At 38.2% G+C, this 21735-nt stretch overlaps 1 protein-coding gene across 2 annotated transcripts in view; it reads left to right on the top strand.

Annotated features, from left to right (window-relative positions):
- Window positions 1-4222: 4222 nt before the first annotated feature.
- Window positions 4223-21735, top strand: part of mrps5 (mitochondrial ribosomal protein S5) — a 65897-nt gene continuing 48384 nt past the window's right edge. For both annotated transcript variants that reach the window (XM_018094243.2, XM_031902288.1), the window contains exons 1-4: window positions 4223-4317; window positions 11105-11242; window positions 20765-20890; window positions 21452-21685. In XM_018094243.2, coding sequence (XP_017949732.1) covers window positions 4269-4317; window positions 11105-11242; window positions 20765-20890; window positions 21452-21685 — 547 coding nt within the window. In that variant the 5' untranslated portion in view covers window positions 4223-4268. The remainder of the gene's footprint in view (window positions 4318-11104; window positions 11243-20764; window positions 20891-21451; window positions 21686-21735) is intronic.

Genomic DNA, 21735 nt, shown 5'->3' with positions numbered 1-21735 from the left:
CACATTAAAAATCATGAAAAGGCTGTATATTTTTTAAAATGATGTATATTGCAAAGTTGCTTGAAATTATGTTAACTTTTCAAAAAACTTAAGTTTTGTTTGGGTAGAGATCCCTTTTAAATAATCCCAACAGGATTGTTTTGCCACCAATATGGATTTTTGCAGCCTAGTTAACATTAAGTACAAGGTACTGTTTTATCACAGAGAAAAAAAGGTAATCATTTTAAAGAATTAGAATAATTTTCTTAAAATGAACTCTATAGGTCTGGAGATGGTCTTCCTGTAGTTTGAAGCTTTCTGGATAATGGGCTTCTGGCTACCATACCAAACATATTCATAAACATAAGAAATCCTAAGAAATGTAATAATATGGTTTGGATCAGTTACCTAAGGCTGGTTCACTGTTCTCCTGTTGATCTTGCTGACTACTTTGAGGCTCAAAAAAATGCAATAGTAGTCAACTGTCCTCAGGTGAAAGAATTTGAGTGCATCAAGACGCACATATTAGGCTGATGCCACACGTGGCGTAGGGCTGATTTTTTCAGCAAACGGAAAAACGCTTGCTGAAAATTCAGCCCTACGCCTGCTACTTGTGCCTGCACCCGAATGAATGGAATACGCTCGGGCGCAGGAACATGTAGCCGATATACGCATGAAAACGCGAGAGAATGCAAAGTCTCGTGTTTTCATGCGTATATCGGCTACATGTGCCTGCACCTGAGCGTATTCCATTCATTTGGGTGCAGGCAGAAGTAGCAGGCGTAGGGCTGAATTTTCGGCTTGCCGAAAAAATCAGCCCTACGCCACGTGTGGCATCAGCCTTACTTTTACATGCATTTACAAGCATATTTATATGCAACTGTGTGTTTCTGTGAGTTCCAAAGAAAACCCTCTATGCTTGTGTTATGATTGCAAAATTCAGCATGTTGTGATGAATGAAACTTGACTGCAATAAACTGCAATTCTAACCACATGCAATACAAAGAGACAGAATATAATGGAAAATAGCTGATGAATTTGGATACACTCAAACTTGAGGTGAGATGAAGTTAAAGATGGAGTTTGAATCTTGAAACCAAATGGAATGATGGATTTGGTGTATATGTTAAGTAAAGGGATGAGCTCACAATTGAATATTAAAATGACATTGTCTACTGCTTACTTAAACCTCATCTCTGTATAAAAAACACCTTTAAAGAAGGGAATAAACATTGACGTGCCCTATGCAAGTCTCCAGCACCCACCATTTCCCTAAAGAGGCAGTACCCTGATATTCAGTTGTTCTTCATGTACCATTTTGTGCAGTTTTTGGACTATTTGCCTTTTAATTCTGCCCTACCTCAGCCTGGATTTTAAAATGATATCTGGTCAATGCCGTGTGCACATAGGCTTGGCAACAGATATATAAAATAAATATTCTGCTTTTGGAATCTGACAAGGAAGGATGGCTAGGGCCTGCCAAGACCAACTTTTACTTTGGGCAATTGCAACTGTGCTCTTTAGCATCTATATTCATAAATAGACCCTACTGCCTTTTGGGTTCTAAAAGCATGTTTCCCAACTTTCTTGGATAAACATATACTGCTATTTGTTTCATAACTATGCATTGGTTTCTGGGGTTTTTATACAGATTAAAATATTTGTGCACAAGTTACAAAGTTACACTGATTGCAATTTCCAGTGAACAGCTTGTTATATTTTGCCAGGCAGGGGTAAAAGAGCCTTCCTCTACACACACATATAATGATAATGTCCCCATGATGTGAAGTTGAAACCAAGATAATTTTTTTTTTTTAAATATTCTTTATTTTTCATTTTCAACACTGAAATGGGGGATACAGAAGGCAAGAGGGGGAACGGGAAATAAAAAAATTGGCATAAACCGTAGGCAGTTACATTAGCAACAAGTCATAACAACAAGTGTATATCTAGCATACATAGTGACTTCTCTACCCGTCTTAGACTGTTTGTTGAGGGGGGTTTAATTTAATGAAATTGAGGCAAGGTTCCCAGATTCTCCAATACTGCGCATTTGTTTTATGTAAAATATGAGTGATTTCTTCCATTTTTCTTATATCTTCAATAGTATTGGTTTACCTCCAATAAGGACTAATTGTATCTTAGTTGGGATCAAGTAGAAGTTACTGTTTTATTATTGCAGAGAAAAATGGAAATCATTTTTAAAAACTAAAATTATTTGCTTATAATGGAGTCTATGGGAGATGGCCTTCCTGTAATTTGGAACTTTCTGGATAATGGGTTTCTGGATAACGGATACCATACCTGTACTAATCTTTGTTTGGTTCTCCCGTTACTACCACTTCCTTCAAAGAAGGGTTTTAAAAGAGTTGCTTAAGGACTTTTACACACTGCATGTATTTGTGTGTTTGTGAGATTTGAGTGCACCTAAGCGCATAAGCTAACTTATTCCATACTCTGCACCCTCCTGAATTCAAATCTGTGTTTTAGCACACTCCTTTTCTTTTTTATACATAACATACATTTTTAAGTGCTCAGCATGCATTCACAGCATAATTAAATATAGATCTGGATGCAAAGAAATGCACTTGCGTTTTAAAAAATTAGATGAAATATGCATTATTTTCATTTTGTAAAGACAGCACGCATATCAATAGATAGCTTTCCAGCTGCCTGTTAGTGTACCCTTAGGGGCACATTTACTAATCCACGAATCCGAATCCCGAATGGGAAAAAATGGGATTGGAAATGAAAATTTTGCGACTTTTTCGTCGCCGTAACGTTTTTTTCGTACTTTGTGAGATTTTTTCGTCGCCGTCACGACTTGATCGTATTTTGCGTATATTTTTTCGTATTGAGCAATTGTAAACGCCGGAAAAACCAATCCGATTTTTTCGCAACGGCGACGTAAAAGTCACGGAAAATATACGATAAAGTCGTAACGGCGACGGAAAAATCGCGGGACATACGAAAAAGTCGCAAAAATACCGATCATTACAAAAAAACGCGTGCGGACGCTTTCGGTCCGTTCGTGGATTAGTAAATCTGCCCCTTAGGGGCAGATTTACTAAGACACGAATCTGAACCGAATTGGAAAAATTCTGATTTGAAAACGAAAATTTTGCGACTTTTTCGTATTTTTTGCGATTTTTTCGGCCTCTTTACGACTTTTCGGAAATTGACGCGACTTTTTCGTTACCAATACGATTTGCGTGAAAAAACGCGAGTTTTTTGTAGCCATTCCGAAAGTTGCGCAAAATCTGGCGATTTTTTTGTAGCGTTAAAACTTGCGCGAAAAGTTGCGCCTTTTTCGTAGCGTTAAAACTTAAAAGGTGCGACGTTTCGCGCAAGTTTTAATGCTACGAAAAAAATCGCAACTTTTTGCGCAAGTTTTAACGCTACGAAAAATCGCCAGATTTTGCGCAACTTTCGGAATGGCTACGAAAAACCCGCGTTTTTCGCACAAATCGTATTAGTAACGAAAAAATCGCAAAATACCGATCATTACGAAAAAAACGCAATCGGACCGTTCGTGGGTTAGTAAATCAGCCCCTTAGTGTTGGCCACTGCTAGCAGTACCAAAAAACTATTCTGTGCATCCAGCCCCTTTAATATATCAGATAGCTCCTGGCAACCTTTCAGAAATTGAAGTTCTGCAATAGGATTTATGTTACAATTTATAACTGGCCCCTAAAAGAATATGCAGGTGCTTATTTGAAGACAAATAATGACAATGAAAATAATATTCATTAATTCTTTAAATCCTGTTATTAAATCTCCCTGTTACTAATCATAGTCTCATCCTGTCCCTTTTACTAAATACATGTTTTACACTAATATATAAAAGGTTTCCGCTAATAAGCTTGTAAAATCCGAGAGCACGAACACTGCATTCTAAAATAACTAAACCCTAATATTTAGCTTCATGTTGGCAGCGTTTAAAAGAAATTCTGCCCACTACAAAAATGGCTACAAAGCTCGTAAATTGTTTCCGCTCTGCAGTCACGCTGCACTGCACCTCAGGTTCTATACCAGAACTTGAATCTCCCTGACAGTATTTACAGGTCCTGTCAGATAGAGGACCCGTTATTTGCCTGTCCTGTAATATGCCTGAAAAAGTATCACATGAAGACAACCTCATTTATTTCCCTTTTATTTTGTTAGGCGTGTAACATTGGCATGCTTTTACAAAAAAACTACCATTTATTTTACCGTTATGTATTTTATGTTGTGAAAAAGAAGTTATAGTGAATTTAAAAAGGCAGCGCTACGGGCAGCCTTGTACAGAGATGGCGGCGCTGAGGTGGTGCAGTAGTGTCCTCCGTACAGCATGTAGAGGTGAGTTTTCTTGTACTATGTCACAGTATTGTACTTGGGTTTTAGGTGCCTGTAAGGAATTGCGATTCCTTTAGTAATTGTGCGTTTAGGTGTGTCGGGAGCGTACCATGAGTTCGGCAGATTAAATGTGTCTTAGTTCATGCCTGATAACCTGACAAATATTATTCTAAAAAAAAGTACTTGATTATTTTACAGTTTCAGTATGTTAGTATTATTTTATGCAGGGACTTTTACCTACGATTTACTATGCTAAGTTTAAAACTTGTAACTGTACCTCTTTTATAGCACACCGCTGGTTTAACCTGACAGAAGCCCCAAATTATTAGTCACTTTAACTCAAAATGTATTTTTCTTTTCTATTGATATAAATATTGTTTTATATGGCATGTGGTATTTGTACACATGCAGCGAATAATTATTGACATTTGGGGTACACTGAATTAGGGGAACACTGAATATTGCTGGGCATATGGTTTAAAGGACGTGTCAACCCCAAAAATGTTTTTGCCTAAAAAAAGAGAACATAATTGTAAGCAACTTTCCATTACGAGTTTATTAAACATCTTCAGTGCTTTTAAAGTTATTGGTAAATGTAATTGCTACTGAAAGCAGCATTTGCTGAACTTCTGGTTGTTACTTTTTAAACAATGTTGCAAAGGTCAGTCTCCTCCAGCAAGGCAGGTCTGTCAGTCTGCTGCCTTGTGTTACATTGTGTCTGAGCTGCCAGGGCAGAAAATAAAAAAGGACAAAAATTTGGTAATGAAAGTATATCGCAAAGTTGCTTAGAATTTTGTTTTCTTTTATTCGAGAAAAATATATTCTGGTTTGACTTGTCCTTTAAAGGGCAAAAGCAGAATTAAGACGTTCAGTGCCACATTGGACTGACTGTAGCTACTGGCTTTATGCTGAGATGCATCCATGGGAATGCTGTAGGTAGTTATTTTGAGGAACATTCTACTTGGGCACATTTATAAATGAAAATTAAGTTACATACTGTTTAGAAAGAGAAACTTTTAGAAGCATTATCTTCTAAACCAGCGTTTTTCAACCACTGTTCCGAGATGTTGCCTGGTGTGCCGTAGGCAGGGCACCAATGTACTAGGGGGGCACTGCTCTTGGCGCCAATGTACTAGGGGGGCACTGCTGCTGGGCACCAATGTACTAGGGGGGCACTGCTCTTGGCACCAATGTACTAGGGGGCACTGCTGCTGGGCACCAATGTACTAGGGGGGCACTGCTGCTGGGCACAGAGTTAAATTTTTTAACATTTTCTAATGGTGGTGTGCCTCGTGATTTTTTTCATGAAACAAGTGTGCCTTTGCCCAAAAAAGGTTGAAAAACACTGTTCTAAACTTTATTGCAGAAGCAATAAAAAGAATTGTAAATCTAAAAATATTTCTTCCAGTTAAAAGATTTTCACATGATGACTCTCAGTGATAAGTCATGTGGTAGCACCATATTATGCCATGATGCAATGATTACATGATGTAAATCTGGCCTGGACTGGGATACAAAATAGGGCTTGGAACACAGAGGTCCAAAAAGCCCATAGGCCCAATAAATAGTGACTGTCTATGGCAGTGACTCCACAACCAGCAGCTCTTGAGCAACATGATGTTGCTCCTTGATCTATGGCAGTGCTGTCCAACTTCTGTTGTACCGAGGGCCGGAATTTTTCCGACCTATGTGGTGGAGGGCCGATAATGGAAGCCAGTTTTGACCACTCCCCTTTTTGAAACCGCACCCACTTGAAACCACACCCATGTTATCACATGACCATACCCATATTAATGGTTGTAGTACAGCAAAAACCTGCCATACTCTGCCTGCCCTACCCTGCCTGTGTGTGCCATACTCTGCCTTCCCTACCCTGCCTGTGTGCCATACTTTCACTGTGTGTGCCATTCTTGGCTGGTTTGTGCCATACTTGGCCTGTGTGTGCCATACTCTGCCTGCCCTACCCTGCCTGTGTGTGCCATACTCTGCCTTCCCTACCCTGCCTGCGTGTGTCATACTTTCACTGTGTTTGCCATTCTTGGCTGGTTTGTGCCATACTCGGCCTGTGTGTGCCATACTCTGCCTGTGTGTGCCATACTCTGCCTGTGTGTGCCATACTCTGCTTTCCCTATGCTGCCTGTGTGTATGGCACACACAGCCTACAGTGACACAATGCTGGCACTGCTCATACAGTCTGCACAATAACTATATATTAAAAAACTTTTTAATTGCAGTACCACCTCAGTTCTTTTTGTAGTGTGCAGGGATTATTTGTGGGTTTCTACTGCTCCTGAGGTGTGAACAGGGGAACAATGGGGGTGATTACAGCCTGAGCCTGAGGTGTGAACACTGCAGGGGTAGAACAATACAGAGATTAAAAGGTGTGAACAACACAGGGGATTACATATTTAAACAATACAGGGGATTACAGCCTGAATCTGAGGTGAGAACCATGCAGGGGGGGCAGTTAATCTCAGTACTGATACCATTTAAAGCTTACACAAGAGTAAGCCATCAAAGCAGCCAGACAGGTGGGGGGCCACACAGAGGGGGGTCGCCAGTTGGACAGCACTGATCTATGGCATCTTACAGCAGCCTAGTACAAGGCTCTGTAAGACATTATTTGCACCCATGCTCCTTTGCATTGAGATCACTAATTAAATTTGGTTAGCTGCATCTAATCTTTGGTTTGCAAGTATGCTACATTCAAGTAACTTGTCATGGCTGTGGAAACATCCTTTATGAGTGCATACTTTGGATTAGTTTTACATTTGAAGATGAATAAAAAATGTGTGTCTGTTGACTGGCACTGAATCATTCCTACCTGATTGAAACTCTGCCTGATTATCTGTTCCTGTAGGGTCCTAGTTAAAAGCAGATTTTAAAGGAAATCTGTCATGATTTTTATGGTATAGTTTTTATTAGTATATTACACTGTTCACATTGCAAATTAATTCTACCATTTAAATTTTTATTCTTAAAACAATAAATGTATATTTTAGCTATAATATTGGTGTGTAGGCAGCCATCACATTGTGCTTGACTCTGAGCTTTCAGAAGGTGCTAGCGCTACATATTAGAACTGCTTTCAGCTATTGTTTCTCCTACTAACTAGAGGAGTCATGACTTGGGTTTTTACTATTCAGTGCTATTCTCATATCTACTTCTCGGTGGGGCATGTCTTCTTATTGTATTTTAAGAGGTCAGCATTTAACCATGGTTGCATCTCTGTTCTGATTGCACTTATAATTACTCTAGTTCTGTGTCTGTGTATGGGTATCATTATGTACTTCATTATAATGGGCTGAATGGCTAAGATACTTAAAAGGAAATTTACTCCGAGAAAAGTGTCTAAACAGAATTAATACAATAGATAAAAGTGGGTGTGGAGGAGCACTCCAGGAGACAATACTGTAGGCAAGAAAGAAGAATAGAACATTCCTAAAGGAGAGAAGAATACTAAGGCTCACTGTATGCAGGGAATCAATGTAAAGATATATTTATTCATTACAATTTTGAAAAACAACTAATGAAAAATTTAAATTGTTAGACAAAGTTCATCTAGTTATTAGTAAGGTATAGTACTAGTAAAGTGCACTCTGTAAGCAAATACTGAAAGACTAGTAGACAAAAATAAAAAGATGCTTTGACCTATTTTATTTACCTGATAGTCTAGAGCTTTCTGGTCAGAACATGTAGGGCCCATTGCTTTTTAAGTTTTGGATTAAAAATAGTTAAGTAACAGCATAATTATTCTTTTATTTATGCATACTAGAACATAAATTATGGTATTGTGTAATGCTTGGAGAGCAGCATGAATCAGTATAACATTCATCTATTGTAAATATTTCATCTAACTCACCTAGTAAGCCCCTAGCAGTGTTCATTAGACAGTGGCATTCTTGATGCAATGTCCATTGTTTCTTGTTATAAAATGACCATAGAATACCATAAAAGGAAACTGAAGTCTGTGTACAGGTTTATATTGTTTCAGTATTAGGAGGAACCCCTTCCAATCCCCCCATCCTTACCTTTGTTGGTCCAGTTACTGGTGCATACATTTTTTCTAATATTAGTTTTTAGGAAAATGCACATTAGATTTACCAGACATGCTCAATACAGTACAGAAAAAGAACTTAGAATAATTACAAATCATTGAGGAGAACTAGAACAAATTTACTGTAAACTGAGTTTATTAGTTAAACAACATGTTTCGACTCCAAGTGAGAAATGACTTGTCTTTCCAAAGGTCACAAGTAGTTAATGCAGGAATCCATATGCGCCTTATTGAATTTGATTACATTTAGTCTCACTAAATCATGGAATAATGACATGACAGTCTAATCATCAGTAGAACGTAAAAGTTAAAAGTGACTATATTATGCCCAAGTTCAATATTTTGTGGGAAGTGAATTTCATACACCGTAAAACCCCAGGTAAACATTTTTCAGAGATTGTTTAACATCTGCATTGTAATGTAAAATCATCCTGTCCGTTTTTTTTGTCTTTCACAAGGGTCTTAGGAAACATTTTATTACAGAGATACATACATTATGTTTAGTTAATGTTAATTAGCTAACGGTAGCCTGTAATAGGTGGTACTATTCAATATCTGACCTTCAGGCCTGCAGGTTGATCTCTATTGCTGTGAGGTATCTTGACAAATATGTGATTAACATTAATATATTGTGTAGAGCTGTCTACACCGTAAAAGCACAATAAACATAGGGTCTGTTCCCTTTTAATACAGTATTCTGCTTTTATACCTTGGGTAATGGGTGTTACTTGGCCTTTAAGCTTTTATGGTGCATTAATAGTTTCATTATATCTTCTGTACCTTTACTACAGGCAGCACCATGCTCTGTGTAATGCACTGTTACTATGATAAATAGTGTAATTAGCGTTTGTAAAATCAGTTTACATTTGGTCAGTTATTTTCATTTCTGTTCAGTTATCCTACTATTCAGGCCAAGTTAATGGGTTGTATCAGAACAGACAGTGATGCATTGTTTTGAGGCTCCTGGAAGGACCCAGAGACAGATTGATTTAGTATGCAGTATAACAAATAATTTTGTGTGATGTAAGATATGAGCCTTAAAATAATTAATTTAAACAACATCCATAGTTGTGTATTATTAGTAAAACTGACTGTATATATTTACCTATGCAAGATTTATTTCTGTGCCATAATAATTTATATTTTAGCTTTCAGCTTTCAAGATGTTCTTTAATTCAGTCCCAATATAAAACGTCTAATTTCCTTACAGGGAGTGCAAACTTAAAGGAGACATATTATATAAAAATTATGAATGTACCGGTGAATTATACTCCTCTAGATATAGACGGATTGTGCTTAAAAAAGTTGTGTTTCCAACTGATTTATTGAGAAATTCCACCAAAGCCCTACTAGTCCCGCCCATCTGTTCCACTTCCTGCTGGCTGAGTTCTCAGGATGTGCACAGGAGCTGGCGGCTCTCAGTGATGGCACTGTAGGAAAGGCACTGTAGGAAAGGAACCATTCAGCAGCTAGCCTGACCTGATAGGGAACTGAAGCCTGTATTTGCTTGTCTCTCCCCCTCCTACTGTGCTTCTGGCAGGGACTGTTAGGGCATGCCCACCTTTCATTTGAAACAGGGAGCAAGAACTGATATGATCTATAGGGCACTTCAATAAGCAGGCCATTTTTACAGATAGGGTTCATTTTTAGGCCAAAGTGAAACCAGCACCATATATTATTCATAATTGCCTACAAAATTAGGGTTTTTTTCATTTATCCAATATGTCTCCTTTAAATCGGCACCACAGATGGTGATGCACGCATACAAAAACTTGAAACACTAAGTTTTAATTCTGTTCACACAAGAGGCTAGAAGTAAAGCTACCTAACTCAGTGTGTTACTTTGCTTGTTGGTTGGTTACAGTGAAATTAAATAGTGTAGTGGCTGAGAGCCCCAGAGTGACCCAAAGCTATGGCTGCCTTAACCAATTAGCAGCCTGTCAAGAATCCCATTAGAGATTTGTGGCCTTTCTGTGCTGGTTTACAGCCTTTGCATTTGTTCTATAAATCTTGTGAATAATATTTAAAGCAACATTACAGTGTTAATTACTATTGCTAATATTATGTTGTTGCTTTAAACATAACTGGAATATGAATTTTATCAGATATGTTGGACATTACTGTCAGCCTAGCATTAGTTTTGCTTTGCCATATAGCAGCTTGTATGGGACCACATAGCAACTGTATGGGGCCACAGAGTCTGCTGCATAATGCACCCCCTGGCAAGTTTCCACTTTCATAGAAGTGGAACAAATTGTTTTCCTTTTGCAATGTGAGGATAGCCCTGGGTATTATGAATGGATGGATGAAAATTCTAAAAGGATGTGTGAATTTGGGTAGTGCACTAAATGCTAGGGCCTATGTTGTTATAATCAGTGATTGAATATACGGGTAAAAAAAAAACAGGTTAAAGTTAATTTACAAGTACATCCTACCAATATGATTGCTCTTGGAGCCACTGCATTGGTCCGGCTGCAGGAACATGGAGCAGATTTTGTGTCAAAACGTGTGAGTATGCATATAAACTCAATAATCTGCTCCGTGTGCCTGGTCACAGGCCAACGCAGTGGCCCTGGGTGCAGTCGCAACAGTAGGTTAAGGCAAGCAAAGGGGCTAATTTACAGCCTGAGTCTATTAGGTCATAGCCTAATAGCATGTGGATTGTTATCCTTCCTATTTTATTGTATAAATTGAATGCAAAGCTTGACTGGGTTTTTCTATATATCTTCACAGGAGGAATCTTCTTGCCAACAGTACGAAGCAGCTGCCAGAACAGTCACTTGGCCAACATACTTCAAGTGCACCCATGTGTTTCTGTACTTCACAGTGTTACTATTCAACAAAACAGGCAAAGCAGCTTCTTTAACAAGTGTAAGTACCACTCATTTGCTGTCAAATGCAGCTCTAAGTTAAATGCATGCTCAGCTTTACTTTCCTCTAAAGATATTTTGAAACCCATCTGCTGCTTTAAATGACTGGCTGGTTATTGCTTTCCTCTTCCTTTACATTGTTAATAGCTCTTTAAGAGAAGTCATGCAACTTCTGTGCAAAACATAAGGAAACATACAGAATAGCATTTACTTTCTTGACATCTTTGTGTTTTTTCTGGGAAGTTTAAAAAGTGTTTGAAAAACCTTGCACACACAGTTCTAGTCTGGCCTGGGATTTTTGTCTCTTGTTTTATGTTCTCAAAAAAAACCTCATAGTATTGGAATGCCTGCACATAGTACACATTAGTAGTTGGCCACATCTTGTCTGATTTCTAAATGATCAGACACATGGTGGGCGCAAGTGGGATGTGAGGCCTTTGTATTAGTACCCGGGTGCTGTGTGACATTATCCTACAATAACAATTACTGGAAGCCAATGACTCTAAGGAAATATGCAAGCAAAAAAGTGGCAATATGTTTTTTAAAAATTAAAATGTAATATCAGCAATTTCTAACAATATTCTCATTTATTGAACTATACTCATTGTTTTCAGGCAAAGGCAAACAGTTTATTGTTTGAAGATTGTGTTCCTTTAATTATATTGTTGGTAAAATATTATACAGGTATGGGACCAGGGTTTTTCCACATAAGGAATCTTTCCTTAATTGGGTCACCTTACCTTAAGTGTTCTAAAAATTATTTAAACAGTAAGTAACCTCAATTTTTTTGCCACCAACACAGAGTACTTATATCTTAGTTGGGATCAAGGTTCTGTTTTAATATTACAGAGAAAAAGCAAATACAAATTTCAAATTATTTACTTAAAATGGAGTCTGTGGGAGATGGCCTTCCCATAATTCAAAGCATTTTGGATAATGGGTTTCGGATGATGGATCTTGTATCTGTAATTGTGTTCCTCTTCTGGGATGAAGTTTTGAGCTCAAGTTTGCTGAGGTTGCAGTCAAACCAATGTGTAAGTGTATTTTCCAAAATCAGTGCTGGATATTGGAAATTGAGCCTCTTTTATCTGGATTTACTTATCTTCGTACTGAAATGTTGATTTATTTTGGTGCAGTTATGTTAGCTTGCCTTCCTGTACTTTTGAGAGATTAGGTAATTCCAGTGTTTTTGCCATCAGCATTATAAGCAGCATAAAAAAGGCATTGACTCATGGGATGAAAACATAATTTTGCCTCTTTATAGGTCCCTGGTAAGGCCTCACCTTGAGTATGCAGTGCAGTTTTGGGCTCCAGTCCTTAAGAAGGATATTAATGAGCTGGAGAAAGTGCAGAGACTGCAACTAAACTGGTTAAGGGGATGGAAGATTTAAACTATGAGGTGAGACTGTTGAGGTTGGGGTTGTTTTCTCTGGAAAAGAGGCGCTTGCGAGGGGACATGATTACACTGTACAAGTACATTAGAGGGGATTATAGGCAGATAGGGGTTGTTCTTTTTTCCCATAAAAACAATCAACGCACCAGAGGTCACCCCTTTAGATTAGAGGAACAGAGCTTCCATTTGAAACAGCGTAGGTGGTTTTTCACGGTGAGGGCAGTGAGGTTGGGGAATGCCCTTCCTAGTGATGTTGTAATGGCAGATTCTGTTAATGCCTATAAGAGGGGCCTGGATGAGATCTTGAACAAGCATAGTATCCAAGACTACTACTACTAATATACAGTTAGTATTAATGTTTGTATATATAGTTTATGTATGTAATAGTATAGATTGGTAAGTATAGGTTGTGTGTGCTGGGTTTACTTGGACTCCGGTCTTTTTCAACTTTTTTTCTTTTTTCAACCCTATGGCCTGGTACTGAGGTTGTGATATGATGTCACTGGGGGTACGTGCCAATGTAAGTACAATGAAGTAAGCACGATTCTTTAGAAAAATTGGAGTAGTAGAATTTTAAATATAAAGCATTTTCTACTCAGTTATTGCGGTGGGGTTTAGTGATTCCTCATTGGTAGATAAATTCAGCATTTTGAGCTGCATGCAGTTTGTATTTAAATTAGCTGTTTATTTGTGTTTCAATTGGCTGCCCTCAATAATGACTGTTGTGCTCATTTTTAGCTTTATACTTAAATGTCCTCTCTTTCTATTCCTGTCTTGCATTTGTGATTGTGCATCTCAGACTGGTCTCTCACTATTTTGGAATAGCAAAAGCATAAATAAACTTTAAAAATCTTACTGGTACCTTCCCCTATATTATACAATACAGTGCCACTCTTCCAGTAGTAAACATCCACATCATAAATCTGATCCTGCAATTAATATACAGTATCCCAATTTTTAGCATACACATACACCAATGGCACTTTTATCATTTATAAGGCATTGATAGCTTTTTGTAATGCACATTAATATTTTCACAGAATATCCAGTATATGTTTTTCTCATTATATTTTTGTTTTCTTTGTAATGCAAATAGTAAATTTATACCACTTCTTTTACTTTCAAAATAAAGTAAAATAAAGCCTGTTATCTTTATGAATTGCATCACTTGCTGGTTGTGGTAGCAGTTGTGAAACCTTAAAGAAAAAGTAACAACCAGGAGTTCAGCAAATGCTGCTTCCAATAGCAATAACATTTACAAATAACTTTTAAAGCACTTATAATTTTTAATAAATCGATAATGGAAAGTTGCTTAGAATTGTGTTTTCTTTTATTAGACAAAAAATTATTTTTGGGGTTGGCATGTCCTTAAAGGTAAACCTGAAGGCTGATGGCACACCAGGCTGTTTGCACACATAGAAACTCTCTGAAACACTCAAGTGGAAAAACAGTTACACTACACTGTGTCAGTATGGTTCTTTATACAATAAATCACACAGTGAACTAATATTCTAGTTTGAGCAACTGTAAACTATTAGTCAGCTCAAATACTGTAGCTGTAGGATGAATTCCAACTTAAATACTGTACAGGTATAGGACCCATTATCCAGAATGCTTGGGACCAAGGGTTTTCCGGATAAGGGGTCTTTCTGTTATTTGGATCTTCATACCTTAAGTCTAATAAAAAAAATATATTGATAAAAATCAATAAAACATTAACTAGAACCAATAGGTTTGTTTTGCGTCCAATGAGGATTAATTATACCTTAGTTGGAATCAAGTACAATGTGCTGTTTTATTATTATAGAGAAAAAGGAAATCATTTTTAACCATCCTAAATTATTTGATTAAAATGGAGTCAATGGGAGACATGCTTTCCGTAATTCGGAGCTTTCTGGATAACGGGTTTCTGGGTTTACCCAGTATAAATCAATGCAAATAATACCTGGGAGTGAATAAAAAATAATGGCATGCTCAAGGAAAGTACCACAGGACAACATAAGTTCTTGGAGAAGAGGATATCCTGAATACCTACATTTAAATAAAGGGGATGTAAACTATGAACACCATTTTTCCTAAGAAAGGAATATGTAGTTCTAAGCAACTTCAATATACGGAAATTAAAACATGTTTAATGGTCTTAAGGTTATTAGTAATTGCCATTAAAAGCAGTGTCTGACCATCCTGTTATGTAGACTGGTAGTTTAGACTTTTGAAGCAGTGTTGCAGAAGCCAGGTGATAATAGTCCTGTAAAGAAGCTTGTTTTATCATGGTATAACAAATTGTTCCTTGTAGAGTCCTTGCTCGGCTCATGTTCCTGAAGCAGTTATCCCAAAAACTGTGAAAAAAAACATTTGTTAAACAAATTTACTAAACAGTCCCTACCGCATTTTTAAAAAAAATCAGTATAGTATTTAGTATAAAAGTAGCTGGTAAGTTAAATTCATTTTAGGCCGTGTCTGTCTATATTAGTGTAATGAACTGCCTTTCTCCCCATTCACTGGTGCATTAGAACAAGCATAGCACATAGGTTTCATATGTTTCATTGTTTGCAAAAAATGATTATATTGGGGTGCTTTGGCCTGAGCAATCCAATATGTAACCAGCACTCGCAAGAAAACTTTATATATAAAGATACATTTATCCAATTTTACTTCTTATGTGTTTTATGACATGTCAAAGACATTATCTATTGAAAGCTATTTTATCTTCTTGAAAAAAACAAAGGAATAATTACAAAAAAATTATTTTTTTTGTGAAAAAACATACATCAAAACTCTGGCTAATCTGAGAAAATAAATAAACATTAATGGACATCCCTTTAAGGATTTTATTTTTATTGCCTATTTCCCCTTGGAACTTTGGTCTCATATATTGCTTTTAATCTGTTTATCCTTTTACAGATTCATATTAATTTTCTGTTTTATGATATGCACTATAACCAGAATAATACGGTATTAAAATTTTCCTCTGATTGTTCATTGCTGCCACTTAGTGGATTTTGATATATTAAATATTTATTTTAGTGCCATTGATTAGGAAAATAACAGTAAGGATCATTATGTTCTCATTTTAGTTCTAGTCTTGCCGCTAAAAAAAAAAAAAAAAAAAAATTGTTCTCTCTGGATGATAAGCAAGTAAATAAAATATGGCCAGCTAGCTGTTATGTCTTATGTGGGAAAAAAAGCAGAAAGATCACTCCATTGTGAAAAATATTATTTATTCATAAAGATATGATCTGGTACTTGTGAAATTTAATCAGAATCAAATAACTAAATTGACACGATAAACATCAGTGTAATCCCTAGAAGACCTGCCTTGTTTTTCATCTTTTTCAGGGGTTTCCCACCACAGAAAAATTCTCCCGATTCCTATGGGATGTTTAGAAGCATATTTATCAATGTGTGCAAGTTAGAGTTCATTTGATAAATATGCTTCTAAAAATTCTGTAGGAGTGAATATAAAGTGTGGAAATGTTTCTGTGCTGAGTTCTAATATCACATTTTGATAAAAATCTGCCCATTTTGTACCAAATGTGACCTTTAAATAATTTTGTGGTTGAGTACCAATAAATATGGCGACTGACAATTCGTTTTGTTATACCTTGTCTTGGAAGTTCAAGCAAGGCTGGAGTGTGACTTTTTGTAATGCACTTTGTTTTGACAGCCAGGGGACAAAAAAACATTCCCAAAAGCAACTGATGGGGGTTCTTGTTAAGACTTCAAATGCAAGGCCGAACACAATGCAGTTTCAGGGAGTTTGGCTGTCACAATTACAAAGGGCTAGGGCGGGGGGGGAGTCTTGCTGGTCCTTGCTGGCCCTGTCCATTAACCAGTGGCAAGGCCAAATGACCAGTGTTCCTTAATCAATGGGAATGAATAAGATATTTATTTGCAGCATTCTTATACTAATGCAGTCAGAACTAACTGCTGATTGGCTGCAATGGATTTTGCCTGTGTTACCACATAGCTCTTTCACCCCATAAACTTTTTTTTAGAAATAGCAGCCAAGTCACATACGATTCTTTAGTTAAAAAGTACACTTGTACCCTTATTAACATCTCAGAGTACAGGGATGCTTAAACCCCAGTAGTGCGTTAATGTAAAATTACCATTTTGTCACTTCACCTTAATTACATCCACTTTTTACAGTAAGATGGCTGAAGCTGTTAAGCTACCGAGGTCAGTTTTTGTACGGTAAAATTACATTAAAAACATAAAGCTGTTAATAGCTGTCTCACAAACACATTTTTCTGTGTAAACAGCATTAGTCTCTTGGAAACCCTGCTGTTGCAATCTGTTACCGAAGGATTTAGCATCTGGAGATATTAGACTAAATTAGTTTTTCAAGCTAAAATCATAGCTTTTTGGTTGTTTATTGCAGAAATAATTTCATAGGTGTTTTTTTTTTTTTACCTTCCGGTTTCTCAACTGAAGGAGAAAAACACCTAAGTGGTCATATCTGATATGTTTATCGCTTCCATGGTATGAAGATTTACTATGAGTGTTTGATCCCAAAAACACAGCTCAAGAAACAGATATACGATTGCAGGAGTCATTGTGTTGAAGAAAGCAAGCAAAGCTAAATAAATCTCTCAATCTCAACATATAGGGGCACATTTAGCAAAGTCCGAATTTACGAGGAGAAAATTTTTTTATTATTAACGAAAATTTCTGATGTGCGTAAATGTTATGAAAAAACGTATCGTTGTGATCCGAAAGTTATGAAATGTTTGCATCCGAACGATCAATAAACAGCACGAAAAACTGACTTTATCCTTCAGTGCATGATTTTGGAAGCCTCCCATAGGACTCAATGGCACTCTGCAGCTCCAACCTGGCCCAAGGAAAGTCTCCCATAGGGCTCAATGGCACTCTGCAGCTCCAACCTGGCCCAAGGAAAGTCTCCCATAGGGCTCAATGGCACTCTGCAGCTCCAACCTGGCCCAAGGAAAGTCTCCCATAGGACTCAATGGCATTCTGCAGCTCCAACCCGGCCCAAGGAAAGTCTCCCATAGGGCTCAATGGCACTCTGCAGCTCCAACCCGGCCCAAGGAAAGCCTCCCATAGGACTCAATGGCACTCTGCAGCTCCAACCCGGCCCAAGGAAAGTCTCCCATAGGGCTCAATGGCACTCTGCAGCTCCAACCTGGCCCAAGGAAAGTCTCCCATAGGGCTCAATGGCACTCTGCAGCTCCAACCTGGCCCAAGGAAAGTCTCCCATAGGGCTCAATGGCAATCTGCAGCTCCAACCCGGCCCAAGGAAAGTCACCCATAGGGCTCAATGGCACTTTGCAGCTCCAACCTGGCCCAAGGAAAGTCTCCCATAGGGCTCAATGGCACTCTGCAGCTCCATCCCGGCCCAAGGAAAGTCTCCCATAGGGCTCAATGGCACTCTGCAGCTCCAACCTGGCCCAAGGAAAGTCTCCCATAGGGCTCAATGGCACTCTGCAGCTCCAACCCGGCCCAAGGAAAGTCTCCCATAGGGCTCAATGGCACTCTGCAGCTGCAACCTGGCCCAAGGAAAGTCTCCCATAGGACTCAATGGCATTCTGCAGCTCCAACCCGGCCCAAGGAAAGTCTCCCATAGGGCTCAATGGCACTCTGCAGCTCCAACCCGGCCCAAGGAAAGCCTCCCATAGGACTCAATGGCACTCTGCAGCTCCAACCCGGCCCAAGGAAAGTCTCCCATAGGGCTCAATGGCACTCTGCAGCTCCAACCCGGCCCAAGGAAAGTCTCCCATAGGGCTCAATGGCACTCTGCAGCTCCAACCTGGCCCAAGGAAAGTCTCCCATAGGGCTCAATGGCACTCTGCAGCTCCAACCTGGCCCAAGGAAAGTCTCCCATAGGGCTCAATGGCACTCTGCAGCTCCAACCTGGCCCAAGGAAAGTCACGATACCGAAGCTTGAATGAATTCTGAATGTTTCGTGCCCGTTGCAACAAATACAATTTTATCACACAAATTGTATGAAAAAGTTGTGCAAATTAACGAAAATATTGTAGAAAATACGCACAGTTCTAAAACTTAGAAAAAAACGCATTTTTAGAATTCGGACTTAATCGTACATTGATGAATGTGCCCCATAGTGTTTGATCTATTATGCTGGAAGGGAATACCTCATAAACAAATATAATATAAGCTGTCACCGACAGGAACCCAAGCCTCGTCTCCTGGTTTGGCAGTAAATTGTGCTTGGTTTGTTTTTGATTGTCACATTGTTTGTATTCTTCCTTTATGTTATAAGAGTGAGAGTAGATTAGTCTGATTGAAGCCTATTCCCAGTTGACTGGAAAATACCAGCACACAGGACCTCCCTTCCCCCGCCATCCACACTCTCTTTTTCTGCAAGGGAGAGGAGTATAAGGCTGATGCCACACGTGGCGTTTTTACGCTGCGTATTTTCTAATTCTCTCGGCGGCTGAAAAACGCACAATATCATCATCCATAGAAATAACTTGAAAAGACTCAAAGGAAACCACACAATGCATAAGTACGCTAGAAAACACCTTACCACGGATTTTGCAAGCGTTTGCCGAAATACACCGTTATTTGCACACCAACCTATTCCTATGTATATACAAAGGCAGATGCCAGACCTAGCGGAAATACGCAGCGTTTTTTACTATTTCGCACTATTAGCACCATGGGAAACGGGATTTGCTACGTCACCAGTACTAGGCTGAAAAACACCATAGTGGGGGGCTGTGTGGCTTGTGCAGCGTTTTTAGGCTGAGAAAATACGCAGCGTAAAAACGCCACGTGTGGCATCAGCCTAAAAGCAGGCATACACAGCTGCCGAGCAGAAAAGCTTTATGAAACAAGGCTACAAATGTTGAACTAACACTTTCCTAACCCTCCACCCAGACTGGTTAATTGGGCTGTCCCCAGCATAGTATGCCACAGGCACATTAATCCCAGTATACTGTCCCTTTGCAACAAGTGATGTGTGCTACACACATCTTAGGATATGCATTTGACCTTTTTTGAGGTACCCCTGTAAAATTTATGCCAATAGCTGCCAATCCCTTTACCCAACCCAGGGAAAGGACAACACTACCCCGAGAAACAAGTGTCATAACAGTTTTGGCAGTGTTACAGGGCTACAAAGGGAAGACAATTATTTTCCTATGAATTTAAGGTGTTTGCATTGCCATAAATTCCAGATTAACTGGTATAGACACGCTTAGATTGTAGGTTTTATAATCTTAGTAAATTTCTACTTATTTTTTACTATGCTTATTATTTACCTGCTATAGCAGAGATCACGGGCGACTAACACTTTCCTTGGGACATTGCCTTATCTTTGAATATTTATATATATATATCAATCCATTACATAATGGTCTCTGACCATTACATAATGGTCAGAGAATGGTGATTGGGCACCTATTTTCACATGCTAGGGTACACTGGTATTTAGATGTGATGTGATGCACTATTGTTTTTTATCCTTGAGAAAGGCCCTAATAAGGACCGAAACGTTGGTTTTAACTATATCTACAATAAAAAATTTTTTGATGAAACATTGAAGGGTGTGCTGGCCACAGATGATTATCTATATATATATATATATATATATGTAAAAAATGCTGATGCACACCAGGAGTGCTGGTGTGCATCAGCATTTTTTACGTATTTACATTGTTTATCTGATTTGCACCCAGGTTGTTATCCCTATAAGTGTGTGCCTCAGCCTTTTTCTATATATATATAGATATTTGGAGACATGATGGAGTGAACATTAAAAGAAACTACTGTTAAAAATACTAAGAAAAACCCCTCTGCTTTGAATATTTAAACTGCTTTGGTTGTAAGTCTGTGTAGATGCTCCCATATGTAATACCATTATGAGATAAAAGCAGTTACTGGCTATATATTGGGTTGGGGAGTAGAGAAGTCCCTGGTTAATACTAAGCTATGCTTTATTTGAAAAAACAAATGCTACTTTTTTTTAAAAATTATAAATGTACAGATATTCAAATACAGGAAAGGTAGCCAGGGATACTTTATCGTTGTATCCTGTGGAGGCTTCATTTTATTCTATGAACTAAAATATACCTTTGCATCTTGTTCTCTGCTGTGCTCAGTGCCCCGTGAATTTAAAGTCTTACTTTTCTCTTGTTGCAGTGACTGCAAATGAACTATGGAGAGGAGTTTTGGCAGAAAGTGGGACAGGTGCACGGAAGGGAAGAGGCAAAAGAACAAAGAAAAAGCTTAAGAAAGATCTCAACCGCGGACAGATCCTTGGAGAAGGTACTGTACAGTGTTATAAGTATTTTTTACAAATATTTAAGAGGAGGAGTTGCAAGTACTTTTTACAAATATTTAAGCAGCCTTTTTAAAGGACATGTCAACCCCAAAAATAATTTTTTGCCTAATAAAAGAAAATATAATACTAAGCACCTTTTCCAATGATAATAATTTATTAAAAATTTTTAGTGCTTTAAAAGTTATTTGCAAATGTAATTGGCGTTGAAAGCAGCATTTGCCGGAATCATGGTTGTTACTTAAACAATGGTGCAAGGCAAGAAGAGTCTGTCAATCTGCTGCCTTGTGTTACATTGTTTCAAAAGTCAGCCACCAGGGCAGAGAATAGAAAAGGACAGACAAATACTGCTTTTAATAGCAATCATATATACAAATAACTCAAAAACCATTACAAATTTGTAATGAATGTATATTGCAAAGTTGCTTAGAATTTTGTTTAATTTATTAGGCAAAAATGTATATTTTGGTTCTTTTGTTACAGAATGTTAGACGGTAAAGAAATTGCAAAGCCAGCAGCTTTACAGTTTTTTTTTTAATTTGTTACAGGGAGATCTGGATATCTATGGCCTGGGTTGAATGCACCTATTGTAAAGAGTGGCTCAGTACAGACCATTGCAAAGAGGGATCAGGCACAGCAGGAGGAAATGCAAGCAGAAATCATAAAGCAACGAGACGAATGGGACAAAAAGAGGAAAATGAGAATCAAACGAGAGAGAGGCTGGACTGGGAACAGTTGGGGTGGTGTTAGCATTGGAGTCCCAGATCCAGGGCCTAATGGAGGTAAGTTATATATTTTTTATAACCATTTTGTGATGCAAACTTTACATAGG

Source organism: Xenopus tropicalis, chromosome 5 (genome assembly GCF_000004195.4).
Source record: "Xenopus tropicalis strain Nigerian chromosome 5, UCB_Xtro_10.0, whole genome shotgun sequence".
Lineage (NCBI taxonomy): Eukaryota > Metazoa > Chordata > Amphibia > Anura > Pipidae > Xenopus > Xenopus tropicalis.
The sequence above is the reverse complement of the archived record's forward strand: the minus strand, read 5'-3'. Positions and strand labels throughout refer to the sequence as shown.